This window comes from Sorex araneus, chromosome 6 (genome assembly GCF_027595985.1).
Source record: "Sorex araneus isolate mSorAra2 chromosome 6, mSorAra2.pri, whole genome shotgun sequence".
Lineage (NCBI taxonomy): Eukaryota > Metazoa > Chordata > Mammalia > Eulipotyphla > Soricidae > Sorex > Sorex araneus.
Window position 1 is genome coordinate 149,593,166 of NC_073307.1, and position 14,524 is coordinate 149,607,689.

Genomic DNA, 14,524 nt, shown 5'->3' on the forward strand with positions numbered 1-14,524 from the left:
GACTATTAAGGTCATTATGTAATGACTTTGAAGAACTCAGTAGATACTTGCTAAATGTTTATTGAGGGTACATTTCTATAGAAGATGAAATGATGAAATGTGATCCATTATTATATGATGCATAATTCACAGGTATGTTCACAATGTCATTGCAGGTCAATTTCTCCTGACTGATCAATTTCTTCATGAAATGATCTTCTGCAAGAGTAAATGGGACACAGAAACAATGTAACTGAATTTGTCCTCCTGGGCCTCACTGAGGATCCCGATTTGCAAAAAGCATTATTTGTGATGTTTTTACTCATCTATGTCGTGACAATGATGGGCAACCTGCTCATTGTGCTGACGATTTTTGCCAGCCCCTCACTGGGTTCCCCCATGTACTTCTTCCTTGCCTATCTGTCACTCATGGACGCTGTGTATACCACTGCTATTTCACCCAAAATGATTGCAGATTTGCTTCGTGAAAAAAAGTCTATCTCTTTTCCAGCATGCATGGGACAAATGTTCATAGCACACTTCTTTGGGGGTGCTGAGGTCTTCCTTCTGGTGATGATGGCGTATGATCGCTATGTGGCCATCTGCAAGCCACTGCACTATATGACCATCATGAATCGGCGAGTTTGTATCCTGCTCTTGGTGGTGTCTTGGATTGGAGGGTTTTTACACTCCATGGTACAAATTGCCTTTTTGTATGATCTCCCTTTTTGTGGCCCCAATGTCATCGACCACTTCATCTGCGACATGTACCCCGTACTCGAACTTGCCTGCACTGACACCCACTTTGTTGGTCTATTTGTAGTTGCCAATGGCGGAGCCATCTGTATGGTCATCTTTACCCTTCTTCTAATCTCCTACGGCGTCATCCTCAATTCCCTGAAGACTCACAGTCAGGAAGGCAGGCGCAAGGCCCTGTCTACGTGTAGTTCCCACATCATGGTGGTGGTCTTGTTTTTTGTTCCTTGTATTTTCATGTATGTTAGGCCCGTTGCTACCTATCCCATTGACAAACCTGTAACAGTGGTGTTTACTGTGGTAACTCCATTGTTGAATCCTTTAATATACACCTTGAGAAATTCAGAGATGAAAAATGCGATGGAAAAACTCTGGTGTAAAAAGGTAACCAATCGTTAAACTTTTTACACCAGAGTTTTTCCATTGCATTTGGCTAATTCTGAATGTGTCATACTCACAGGCAATGTTGGTTAGTTATTTTAATCCAACAAACAGATTTGAACAAGCTATTCTAAGACATGAAGATTAGTCATTTTTAAATGGTTTATTTAGAGATGTCTACTTCTATAAAGTTAAAAAATATCAGAACACATTTTTCTTTGAAGTTCACATTGTACCTTTATTTTTCTCAAATACTAGAAATGGAAGTTTAGAAGAAAAGCAGAAAACATTTTTTTGTAAAAGTGAAAAATATATGCAACTGAAAATTAATTTCATCCTGATTAAGAAAGCAGTTTGACTAGTATTTAGAAAAAACTCCAGTGCCAATAGACTGATTCAAAAAAATAATGTCTATTAGTTTGTCTACACCACCAATTTTCTGAAGCTGCGCTATTTACTTTTTTCTTTAAATTTATTCCCATTGCCTTGTACTTGGTTGCCCTGAGTTTGACAGTGAGCACAATGCATGTTCTTAAAGCCCACCAGGAGGGAATTCCTAAACACAAACCAGGAGTAAGCCCTGAGTACATATGGTTTGGCCCCCCTAAAGCCAAAACAATAATAAATGAATAAATTTGCTTCCATCAGTCTCATGGCTTTGCGTGTTACAGTTTTTGTAAGTAAGAGGATATCCTGTTTAGAGACCCTATCAGTGAACAATTTAATTGATGGGCTGGGGTACATGTTTATAACAAATACTTGATTAGAAGATAAAAATCTGTACCAATCCAAGGTGTAAAAATATTTTGATGATTTTCCTTACTAATTATTATTCGGATTTTTCTCCATTCTTATAAGTGTATGTAGAGTTTTAGTATCTTTAGGATATGAAGCTGGAGTGAAAAAGATATTGTTTTATATAAGTCATGTAAAGAATATCAAGAATATCATCTATGATTTTAACTTTTATTTCTCACAAAAATAGGAATTTTAAACTTTTTGTTTTACATGTTATTTTGTATTTTGTTAATGTACTGCTAAATGGTAACAAAATGTTATATATATATATATGTAGGCACACAACTCATGAATATGTAGTTTTTTTAATCTAGAAGATTATCAATATCATAGAAGAAATCTATTTTCTTCCCTGATATTTCTTTCTTCTTCCTAGAAGTAATCTCAGTACTGAACATTTTTGATCATAGTGAAAAATGCTTTAAATACATATGCATGTATCCTTCAAGTCTTAGTGTTTTATATTTCTTACCTTTATTAAAGTGATACTATATATATATTTTAGCATTTGATTATTTCTTATAATAGATATTGAAAAGTGTCAGTATGTCTTTTATATTTGACCACCAGAGAGATTATTTTGATTTTGGTATAACTCTTGCAGAATGTGTATAACACATGTTTTGGTTTTATAAAAATGATTTTTTTTGTATCTCTTGTCCCAGATAGCACAATAATAGAGTCTATAATATTCCATTCTATCACATTTTATATCCTATAATTCTTAGAAAGCTTATAAGATTAATGAAGATCATGACTCATTGCTTTTCCATAATATTGGCTTGTTAGAGTTAACATAGGTTGTGTTTGCATGACGACAATTGAAACTAATTCTGTGAGTTCATATATGTTAATGGTGTAAACAGAATTTCTAGTTCTTTAACAACTGCCCCTTTAATGATCAGCACTCAAATGTAATACCTGATACCAGATATACCTTAGCAGCTGGTACCTTATGTTCTGTGGAAAGTTTTCTACTGACATTAGTCTGAGAATTATGCTGTAGCGGTTGCCAGAAAACTCATAGTGAGGACACAGCTTATAAATTTCCTAAACTGTTTCCTGTCCCCAAATTTCTGTATTCAGATCTGAATGATAATCTATCAGGGTAGACTATTATTGGTCATTTTATTGAGGGTTTTTACTGTATAAAACCATCCTCTTCTGACTCAGAAAGTCACATTTGATAGGCCTGCTATGAATCTTAGGAGATTTGTTTATAAGTTCTTTTCCTAATCTTGATGCTTTTTATATGTTGTCTCTGTTTTTTGCTTTTGTCATTCTATGTGTCTTGGATTTTTTTTTTTTGTTTGAATCTCTTTTTTGCTGGGACCCTTTTAACCTCTTGGATCTCAGTGTCTGAATTCACCAACTCTGGGAAATTCTTATTGATGGCTTCTTCACCAAATTTGCCTTCCTGTTCTTGAGGAATGTCAATGATTCTTATATGTTCCTCTTAAATTCATACCATAGCTCTCTGATATGGTGGCTATTTCTTTTCAGAATTTCCTCCCACTATGTTCTTTTGTTTTCCAGAGGTTTCCTGTTGGAGCCCTCATCTTGGAGCTACAGGATATTTTCTTTCGCATGGCTTTGTGTGTTACAGTTTTTGTAAGTAAGAGGATATCCTTTTTAGAGACCCTATCAGTGAACAATTTAATTGATGGGCTGGGGTACATGTTTATAACAAATACTTGATTAGAAGCTTAGACCTTCTACTGAGCATACATATATCTTATCACTATCACTATCATCCAGTTGATCCTCAATTTGCTTGAATGGGCCCGGTAATGTCTCCATTCATCCTATCCCTAAGATTTTAGTAGCCTCTATTTACTCGTCCTTCCCAACAGTGCCATATTCAAGGTTCTTTTAGGGTCAGGAGAATGAGACCCAGCATTGTATTTTATAACATACTTTTCTTATTCTCTTCAATTCTGCCACTTTACTTGTAGTTTTCTCATTTTGTCTCTCACCCTTTCTTGTGCTTTGCTGACTACCTGTGTCATTATTTCTTCTAGCTCATTAAGCACTCTCAATATGGTGTCACCAAAGTTATTCCTTGTGTTGAAATTTTTTGATATGTTGTGATTTCTTCTGAGTTGAACTGAAACTTATTGTACTGACTGTGAGTAACTGCCTTCCATTTGTCACTATGTATAGCCACCAAACAAAACATTTTAAGGTCATCTTAGGTCACCTAAAGTCACTTATTTCAGTACATATTTCAGTACATTATTGACTTTAAGAATTTTTATATAGTGAATAATAAATGATTCTTGTTTATGCAATCTTATATTGTTTGCTATTGAAATGTCACTTATGGGCCAGAATGTCACTTATGCAGCAGGAAGAATGCCTTCTCTGAATGTAGCCAACCCAAGTCTGACTCGGACACCTCTTATGGACCCCAAAGCACTGCCAGATGTGATCCTTAAACACAGAGCCAGGAGTAAATCCAAATACTGCTGGGCTTGACCCCAAACAAATGGAAAAAAAAACAAAGACACTTTTTGCTACTAGCTTGTAGATTTCCCCTGCTTAATGCCCTATGTTTTAGGGTAGGAGAAGCCACCAAAGTACAGAGGATACTGGTTTAACAAGGGCTAAGGCACTTGCCTTGCCTGTGGCCATTTACCAAGTACAGTATGGTCCTATATGCACCACTGGAAACAGTCTCCAGACAAGAGCTGGAAAGAGCCCTCCAACACCACTTGGATATACCCCCTCTCCCAAGCTATAAGCAAATAAATAAATAAAAATTTAAAGTATAAAGAGAAGAATCCCCTGGAAATCATAATTCTCTGTTTCCGTTTTAGTTTAATTTTGAATAAGTAAGTAGCAGGGAACAATTGTTTTAACAACTCATGAAACAAACTATTGTTCTAGTTCCATTGATAAATGCTTGCAGAGCTATAACTTTTCCCCCTCAACACTGCTTTAGCTGCATCCCACAAGTTCTGGTAGCTCGTGTCTTCATTCTTATTCATTTCCAGGTATCTTTTGGCTTTTGTTATTAAATATCTGGATTTTTTTTTAGCTTAGGATATTTCTCCTTGGGTACTAATTTTACTGTCAAAATGTTAAATAAGGGGGCTGGAGCGATAGCACAGCGCATAGTGCATTTGCCTTGCACACGGCTGACCCGAGTTCAGTTCCCAGCATCCCATATGGTCCCCTGAGCACCTCCAGGAGTAATTCCTGAGTGCAGAGCCAGGAGTGACCCCTGTGTATCTCCAGGTGTGACCCAAAAAGAAAAAAAAAGTTAAATAAAATTTCTAGTTGTTAAATTACTAAATATTAAATTTAATTACTAGGCTTTGAACAAGGCATTGGTGCTAAGCCAGATCATTCAGGTTGAGTCCTTGGACGCTGTTTTGCAGGCATGAAGCAGAACAGTGACCCTACTTTTTACTAAGTGGGTGAACTGAAGCTTGTGAGTCCCATTGATCTGGAAAAGTACAGCATGCTCTCATAAGCCTGCCTGGTCATACATTATCTTGGAGGTAGAAAGCAGCAGTTTTTGCCCTCTCTTAAACATCCTTAATCTGGTTTGAGCTTTAAGTATCAGTACGAGCCTTCTATTTGCCCTTTGTGTGAATAGACTGTGAGAGCTGTGCTCTGTAGAGTCTACGTGTCTGGCTCCATATCTTCCTCTGACATTTTAATCACTACAACATAGCTTTGACAAGACAGTGCATACCTTGCTGTTCTTTGGTAAATGCTTATCCTATAACTGTTTGTACTCTTGTTAATGATTCTTTTTCTGTGATAAAGTCATTGACGTGTAGTTGATAAAAAATAGAATGAAAGGAGACCGCTGGCGGCAGCTTTTCGCCACTGAGCCTGAGCGAGCCTTGGCCCTCTGTGCTTCCATAATTCCTCTCGAGAAATCATATCTCTGCGCCTCCGACTGACTGATATGTCACTTAAAGCAACAGATATTGAGCAATTGAAATGGGCATGAGAGTGCATTAAAGAATACCTAAAGTCTGATGGTTTTCATTATGCAGTTCTCTGTAAAACTAAAACCATTATTGAAGTTTTTTCAATTAATTTAATTAATAATAAATAATGTTTTAAATCTGATGCTCTGAATTTTTTGATTCTTATTAGATATTCTAAATAAATGATAGTTTTCAAATTTGATAAATCATGCACCACATCAAATTTATATTCTTGAAGTAAATTCTAGATATGTTACAATCCCAACTCAGAAATGTTTGGGAAATTCAAAGAGGATGGCTATGGCTTGTGCAGGTTTAAGAGAAAGATGACCATGTGATAAAACATTTGTGACTATCTGTACTCTGATATATTCTCTGCAATCATGTCTAGATTGATGTCGTGGCAATCATATTTTTTAAAAACTCGAACTATGCCATATTTTTTCAGGACAGAGGTAGAACTAGAGACAACTAAGTTTGCGCAAGTGGCCAAGAATGAGAGGGAAAAAAAGAACAAGGAAAGACACTTATCAAAACTTTTTAACCCAGTGAGTGACTATTGGGTAAAATAGACTGGTTTCTAATAATCTTGTGTATTTGACTAGAGTGATAGCACAGCGGGTAGGATGTTTGCCTTGCACGAGGCCAACTCGGGTTCGATTCCTCTGTCCCTCTCGGAGAGGCCGGCAAGCTACCGAGAATATCCCGCCCGCACAGCAGAGCCTGGCAAGCTGCCTGTGGCGTATTCGATATGCCAAAAACAGTAACAACAAGTCTCACAATGGAGACGTTACTGGTGCCCACTCAAGAAAATCGATGAACAATGGGATGAGAGTGCTTACTTGCATTATTTTAGAAGTAGGTGTACCATTTTAAGCCTTAATATTTTAACCCAAAATCTCTAGAAATGAGTATATTTACATTCTCCATTTTCTAAAATATTGTCAAATTAGTACAAACATAATAATTTTCTCCAATATTTGTTTAGTATTTTCTCAGTGATTATTGAAATAAAGAGAATAAACAGTACATTATAACACAATAATTATTTCTTTTATATCTAAATATACTTAATAGACATATAAATATTTATAAATTGTTACCTACACAAGGTATCTTATTTGAGGACTCTATGGATTTTCTTTCTGCTGTTTTTTCCTTTAATTTGGATAAATTAATAGTTTTGCATTATTGTGAATACACTATTACTGTCAATTTCCAAAATAGTTTTTCTCATGAATGGAAGGTCTTCTACACATTTGTCAATAACTATCCAATTTTTCTTCACTGCAACCCATGTGACTATATTCATGTGTATGCTATCTTGTTGAAAATGATCTTTGTAGGTACTTAATAAAAATAGTTATCCTCTCATTTTTCACTTTGTATAATATTTTTGAGATTCATTAGTATTGTATACTTGTCAAAATTTTCTTACCTTTTGACACATGAATTAATATAATATTTTACAAAAGAAAACTCAATACTTATCATGTGGAAACTTCAATTAAGAAAGATTTAGATTCATGTTAGATTTATCAATCTGTAGTTATATACTTTAATTTTTTTAAATTTTATAATCAGTGGAAATAAATTTTTTGAATTGTGTTACATCAAGGTCTACAGAATCTTAAAGGCAGTGACTACATCTATCTCTATCTATAAGTTATTACATAATATTTCCTCAATTCTAGTATTAATAGCACTGTAGCACTGTCATCCCTTTGTTCATCGATTTGCTTGAGTGGGCACCATTAACATCTCCATTGTGAGACCTCTTGTTATTGTTTTTGGCATATCGAATACACCATGGGTAGTTTGTCAGGCTCTGCTGTGGGGGTGGGATACTTTCAGTAGCTTGCCGGGCTCTCCGAGAGGGACAAAGGAAATGAACCTTGGTGGACCACATGCAAGGCAAACGCCCTACCCACTGTGCTACTGCTCCAGTCTGTCAGTCTTAATATTTTGAATAAAATACTAAATCAAAGTAAGTGCCCAATTGACTAAATATATTTTAAAATGCTTTATATTAAATTTAGATTTAAGGATAAATTTTATAGAGAAGAGTGAAGCATGCAGAATGAATGAAAGTTAAAGGAAATTTTACATAGTCATGTAAGCAAGCAGTAAAAATCTAAAAGCTTCATACTTGTAGGTGATAATGAACAGTTACTGCATCTGCCTCTCAGGAATTGATACTGTGCATCATGAGGAAAATGAGTGAACTTTTAGAAAGTTCATGTAAAACTATTGTAAAACTGAGGTGCTAATATTAATATAGGGAAAATAATAGAAAATAATGTATCTAAATTATTTGGTGCTTATTTGTTGTAACACTGTCATCCCGTTGCTTATCAATTTACTCAAGGATACCAGTAACATCTCCATTGTGAGACTTGTTACTGTTTTTGACATATCAAATATGTCACGGGTAGTTTCCCAGGCTGTGCCATGCGGGTGGGATACTCTTGGTAGCTTGCCGGGCTCTTCGAGGGGGATGGAGGAATCGAACCCGGGTTGGCCGCATGCAAGGCAAATGCCCTACCCACAGTTGTTCCAGTCTGCTAATTTATTACTAAATATTTTAGAAATATCTATTAGGATTATTTGATTGAATCTTTAAAATCATCCTATAACAGTGACCAAAGTACAAAGACAGTCTACAGAATGGGAAAGGATATTCACCCAATACCCATCCGATAAGGGGTTGATATCAAGGATATACAAGGCAATGGTTGAATTCCCCAAGAAGAAAACAGTCAACCCCATCAAAAAATGGGGTGATGAAATGAACAGAAACTTTCTCAAAGAAAAAATCCAAATGGCTAACAGGCACATGAGAAAATACTCTACATCACTAATCATAAGGGAGATGCAGGTCAAAACAACAATGAGATATCGTCTCACACCACAGAAACTGGCCCACATCCAAAAGAACAAAAGCAAGCGGTGTTGGCATGGATGTGGGGAGAAAGGGACTTTCCTTCACTGCTTGTGGTAAGTCAGACAGGTTCAGCCCTTTTGGAAAACAATATGGACGATTCTTAAAAAATTAGAAATTGAGTCCCCATTTGACCCAGCAGTACCACTCCTGGGAATATATCCCGGAGAGGCAAAAAGGTATAGTAGAGATGACATCTGCATTTGTATGTTCATTGCAGCACTGTTTACAATAGCCACAATCTGGAAAAAACCTGAGTGCCCGAAAACAGATGACTGGTTAAAGAAACTCTGGTACATATATACAATGGAATACTATGCAGCTAGTTAGAAAAGATAAAGTCATGAAATTTGCATATAAGTGGATCAACATGGAAAGTATTATGTTGAAATGAGTCAGAAAGAGAGAGACAGACATAGAAAGATTGCACTCATCTGTGGAATATAAAGTTGCAGAATGGGAGACTAACACCCAAGAGTAGTAGACGTAAGAACTAGGAGGTCTGCTCCATAGCTTGGAAACTGTCCTCACATGCTGGGGCAAAGGGAGCTGAGGTAGAGAAGGGAACACCAAGTAGAGGATGTTGGGAGAATCCATTCGGGTTGGAAGATGCGAGCTGAAAGTAGACTATAGACCGAACATGAAGGCCACTCAATACCTCTATCACAAACTACAACACCCCAAAGGAGAGAGAACAAAAGGGAATGCCCTGCCGCAGAGGCAGCGTGGGGTGGTGGGGGTTGGTGTGGGGGTGGTGGAAGTAATACTGGGAACATTGATGGGGAGAATGGGCACTGGTGGAGGGATGTAAATGATCACTGTATGACTGAAATGCAAACACGAAAGTTCGTAAGTTTGTAACTGTAACTCACGGTGATTCACAATTAAAAAATTAAAAATGAAAAATAAGCTAAGTTCTTAAGGGCTAAATTTAAAACCATTTTTAGCAGTTATGCATGTTGCAGTAAGGTTTGGTTAGACAGTCTGAGGCATTAAGATATGCACGCGAAACAAATACTTTATGGAGGATCAAAAACTGTCTCTGGCGCTGTGCTGTGCTCAGAGCAGCCTGGTCAGCCCCTTTAATCAACTAGCTTAATGTTCTAACCAATGATATTCAGGCACATAGGCGGAATATTAAAATTAACTTAGAATATGCGTTTTTTAATTTTTTTGCTTTTTGGGTCACACCCAGCGATGCTCAGGGGTTACTCCTGGCTTTGCACTCAGGAATTACTCCTGGCGGTGCTTGGGGGACCATATGGGATGCCGGGGATCGAACCCGGGTCGGCCACGTGCAAGGCAAACACCCTACCCACTGTGCTATCTCTCCGGCCCCCTAGAATATGCGTATTAACTCAGAATATGCAAATTAACAGAAACAGTATCAAAGTCAGTTACATAACTGAATAGGAAGCATAGTCAGTTAAAGTAACAGTAACAGAAAAATAATTTTTATCTCCAAGTGTCGCGCGCCGCTTCGTCCAGCGAAGAAACACGCAACTCGGAGATCCTTTTGGCTGCGATTTATTTAGGAACTTTCTCATGCGTTGGAGAAGAAATCAGGAAAGGGGACGTGGAGTAAGGCGGAAAAAGGGACGCATGAGGGAGAACCGACTAGCTAGGTGACCTCCTCCCTTATATACCTCTCGCTGCCTGCTTACGCCCACGTGTCTGCATCTGATAGGTTAGTTACACCTTGTGGGCGTGACAGGACATCCTGTTTTCAAAGCACGGTGAAATTAACAAGAACAGGTGTTTACGAAGCACGGTCCTGTGGAGGCTCTCCACAGTTCCCCCTTTTTGTTTTAGAACATCAAGTCTGTGTAGCGACCTCGGCCCCCTTGGCCTTACCCGTCATTGGGAGCCCTCTCGCTTGTAGGTCCCTGTCTTAGGTTGGTCCAAGGGTCAGGTGGGGTATAGTGCACCCTTTCAAACTCCTCAACTACAGGAGGTCCTCTGCAGTTAAGGGCTCTCAGCTGCATAATACCTTTGCTACATCTGGCTAGACCTGATTGTTCTAAGCGAGATTAAGCCAAAGCTGCGGGGATTGCTGTGCCTCCAGGGCCACGAATGCCTGTAAATATCACGCCTTTGTAAATAGTTGTTTTTGCTGCATTTTGTATAGACACTAGGCAAAAAACCAAAGCAACGAGAAGCAATAAGGATAGTACTACTCCCACCTCCACCCACTCTTTGATAAAATAGAGGGGACTTCTACTCTGGTCTTATTAAGGTGGGTAAGGAAGGGATTAAAGCAGGCCATGGTGTAGCAATGGCCCAAAAAGCTGCTTCTTCAGCTCGTATCATCACAGGAACCAGGCTGAACAGGAGCACCAGTTTCCACCTCTTGATCTACTGGAGGCGCAGTCTTCCGTGTCAGACGTTCAGGAATCCACACTGATTCTGCCCTGTCCTGTGGAAAAACACAAACAGAACCCCTGGCCCAGGTTAACATGGGGTCCGGGCCGTGCCATTCACCAGAAAGGATATCTTTCCATTTAACATATCCTTGGCACACAGGAATCTTTGAAGAATGCCTGTCTGCAGAGGAGGTGCCCTTATCATCAATGATCAAAAAATTTAGAGTTCTCGAGGGGGCCATCCCAGGCCAACTCCCCCTTTTTGTTTTATTAGGAAATTCAGGCTGCACGCGTGTATTGCCAGCAGCAGTAAGAGCTTGCTCAATTTTGCAAAGGGCTTCTCTAGCTTCGGGTGTGATAGTCCGTGGGGAAGAAAGAGAAGGATCACCTTGAAGCATATTGAATAAAGGTTTTAAGTCATAGTTAGGTAATTTAAGGTATCCAATTAATGTCTCCCAACAAACGTTGGAAATCAGTAAGTATGTGTAAGTGGTCAAGCCGAAGCATAATTTTTTGGGGATGTACTGCTTTGGGGGTTATCTTAGCGCCTAGATATTGGACAACTGTTCCTTTCTGAATTTTTTCAGGGGCAATAATTAAATTGGCACTTTGTAAGACCGAGGTTAATTTGAGTAGGGCATTATTAAGAGCGTTTTCGGATTTTGCTGCCAGCAGGGTATCATCCATATAATGCACACATTGTACTTTCGGGAAACACTTTCGCAAAGGAGCTATGATGGAACCTATGTATAGCTGGCAAAGAGTGGGGCTATTTGTCATCCCTTGAGGGAGGACTATCCATTCATATCGCTTATCTGGTTGCTCATGGTTCTTAGAGGGTAATGTAAACGCAAAACGGGGAATATCCTGTGGATGTAACGGAATAGAGAAAAAGCAATCTTGTATGTCAATGGCAATTACATGCCAATCTTTTGGTAAAGTGGTTAATAAAGGCAGGCCACGTTGTACAGGCCCCATCACGCACATTTGAGCATTAACAGATCGAAGATCATGCAACAAACGCCATTTACCCGATTTCTTTTTAACTACGAAAATAGGAGTATTCCAAGGGGATACAGAAGGACGTAAGTGTCCAGCTGACAATTGTTGATTAACTAAGGCTTCAGCTGCATCTAATTTTTCAGAGGATAAAGGCCACTGTGGAACCCACACCGGGTCCTCTGTTAACCATGTTAGGGGGATGATTTCCACAGCGGCCCCTATAATAAATTTTGGTCAGCAGAAACAGCAATAGGGCGCGAAGAAGTGCAAAGCCTAACTTCCATCTTAGCTAGAACATCTCGTCCCCAAAGGGAAAGAGGCAAATTCAGTATAAAAGGCTGGAAGCTATCCCGGTGTCCCTCGTCATCCTTCCAGGTGAGGTGACATGCACTCACTTCTGGGGTACTGAGGTACCCCAGGCCCTGCAACTGCTGAGCAGAAGCCTGTGTGGGCCAGGCAGAAGGCCAATCCTTAGTGGCTATCATGCTATGGTCTGCTCCAGTGTCAAGGAGTCCCATGATCCCTCTTCCTTCCACTATTAATTGCATCATGGGTATCGAGGGATAAAGAGATGGACGGGTCATGGATGGTTCTCGGGGCCTTCCTTTCTTTTTTGGGGCGCGTCCCTCCATCAGCGGGGTTCCCCTAGAGGCCCCGCTTTCCACGTCCGGACCCTCCTCTGGCTCAGAGGCTACAATGCCATGACGGTTGCCTCTGTCCAACAGTTCCTTCTTTGTCTCTTCTAACGCTACTTGTCCTGGTTGTACGGCTTTATCGCACTTCTGATCCTCCAACCAACTTCTAACGAACTTACTAAACGCGAAAGGGAGGCACAGCTCCTCAATACAGCCACAGAAAGCAAAAACGAAAAAACAAAGGGAAAGACAAACAAACATCCAACCAACAAACAAAACATACGCATCCATGGATATTATTGTCCTGACTCACCACAGGAACTTGATCGTCACGACTTCTCGTGAACCTTAGTCCTGACTTACCACAGGAACCTCATCGTCACGACTTCTCGTGAACCTTCGTCCTGACTTTACACAGGAACCTGATCGTCACGATTTCTCGTGAACCTTAGTCCTGAATAAATCGCAGCAAGTTCTGAATCCACCGGGGGGTACTGGAGGTCGGGTTCCCCGTACGGGCCACCAGCTGTCGCGCGCCGCTTCGTCCAGCGAAGAAACACGCAACTCGGAGATCCTTTTGGCTGCGATTTATTTAGGAACTTTCTCATGCGTTGGAGAAGAAATCAGGAAAGGGGACGTGGAGTAAGGCGGAAAAAGGGACGCATGAGGGAGAACCGACTAGCTAGGTGACCTCCTCCCTTATATACCTCTCGCTGCCTGCTTACGCCCACGTGTCTGCATCTGATAGGTTAGTTACACCTTGTGGGCGTGACAGGACATCCTGTTTTCTTACACCTTGTGGGCATGACAGGACATCCTGTTTTCAAAGCACGGTGAAATTAACAAGAACAGGTGTTTACGAAGCACGGTCCTGTGGAGGCTCTCCACACCAAGTTCAGTTAGGCCTGAGATTATGAGATGTTGTACACAAACATATCACTTGTATCACTTGTAGTCCCGTTGATCTTCCATTTGCTCGAGCGGGTGCCAGTAACGTCTCCATTTGTCCCTGTCGTGTGCTAGTGCAGCCCAATGATATCTGCTCATTCCAGGAACAGGAAGAGCCTCAAGTCGTTCATTCATTCAGGAATTTGACAAAGAAATCTGACCATCTAGTAGGTCTTCTGACATCCCGTGGAATCCAGTTGGTAATAGCTCTAGTCCAGTGGTCATCTCTGAATCGCATTATATGACCGGCCCATCTGATTTTTGATGCCTTGGCAAACGAGACAGCATCCCTGATTTTTGACCGTCGATGGAGGTCAGAACTCCGGATTCCTTCTCTCACTTGAGTGAGACATGGTATTCCCAGCATAGCTCTTTCGATTCTTCTTTGGGATACCCTAATAGCATTCTCATCCTGTTTGCGTAGGGCACAGGTCTCTGAGGCATATGTTAGTGCAGGAAGAACGGTGGAATTGAAAAGATGTGCCCGGAGTCAAAGGTTCTTCATTATCTTAACCACTTCTTTGACGCTCTTGAAGGCATTCCACGCTGCTTTCTTCCTCCTGTGCAGTTCTGGTGCCAAGTCGTTCCTGATGTTGAGTTCTCGACCCAGGTACACATAGCTACTGCACTCGGAGATGTTCGTTCCATTGAGAGCAAATGGAGCTTCAGGGACCAGTTCGTTTTTCATGAACATTGTCTTTTTGAGATTCAGCTGCAATCCAACCTTTCCACACTCGTGGTTGAAGTTGGCCAGCATTTGTGCCGCTTGGCTAA

The 14,524-nt window shown here is 40.0% G+C and overlaps 1 protein-coding gene across 2 annotated transcripts; it reads left to right on the forward strand.

Moving 5' to 3' along the window:
- Positions 1-210: 210 nt before the first annotated feature.
- Positions 211-9,085, forward strand: LOC101538592 (olfactory receptor 4A16-like). 2 transcript variants are annotated; one of them, XM_004621917.3, is made up of 2 exons: positions 211-1,109; positions 9,061-9,085. In XM_004621917.3, exons 1-2 carry the CDS (start codon positions 211-213, stop codon positions 9,083-9,085), a joined length of 924 nt encoding a protein of 307 aa, XP_004621974.3. The 2 variants fall into 2 exon arrangements, with proteins under 2 accessions (XP_004621974.3, XP_054998469.1); XM_055142494.1 differs by lacking the exon at positions 9,061-9,085 and having other exon boundaries at positions 211-1,134.
- The last annotated feature ends 5,439 nt before the right edge of the window (positions 9,086-14,524 follow it).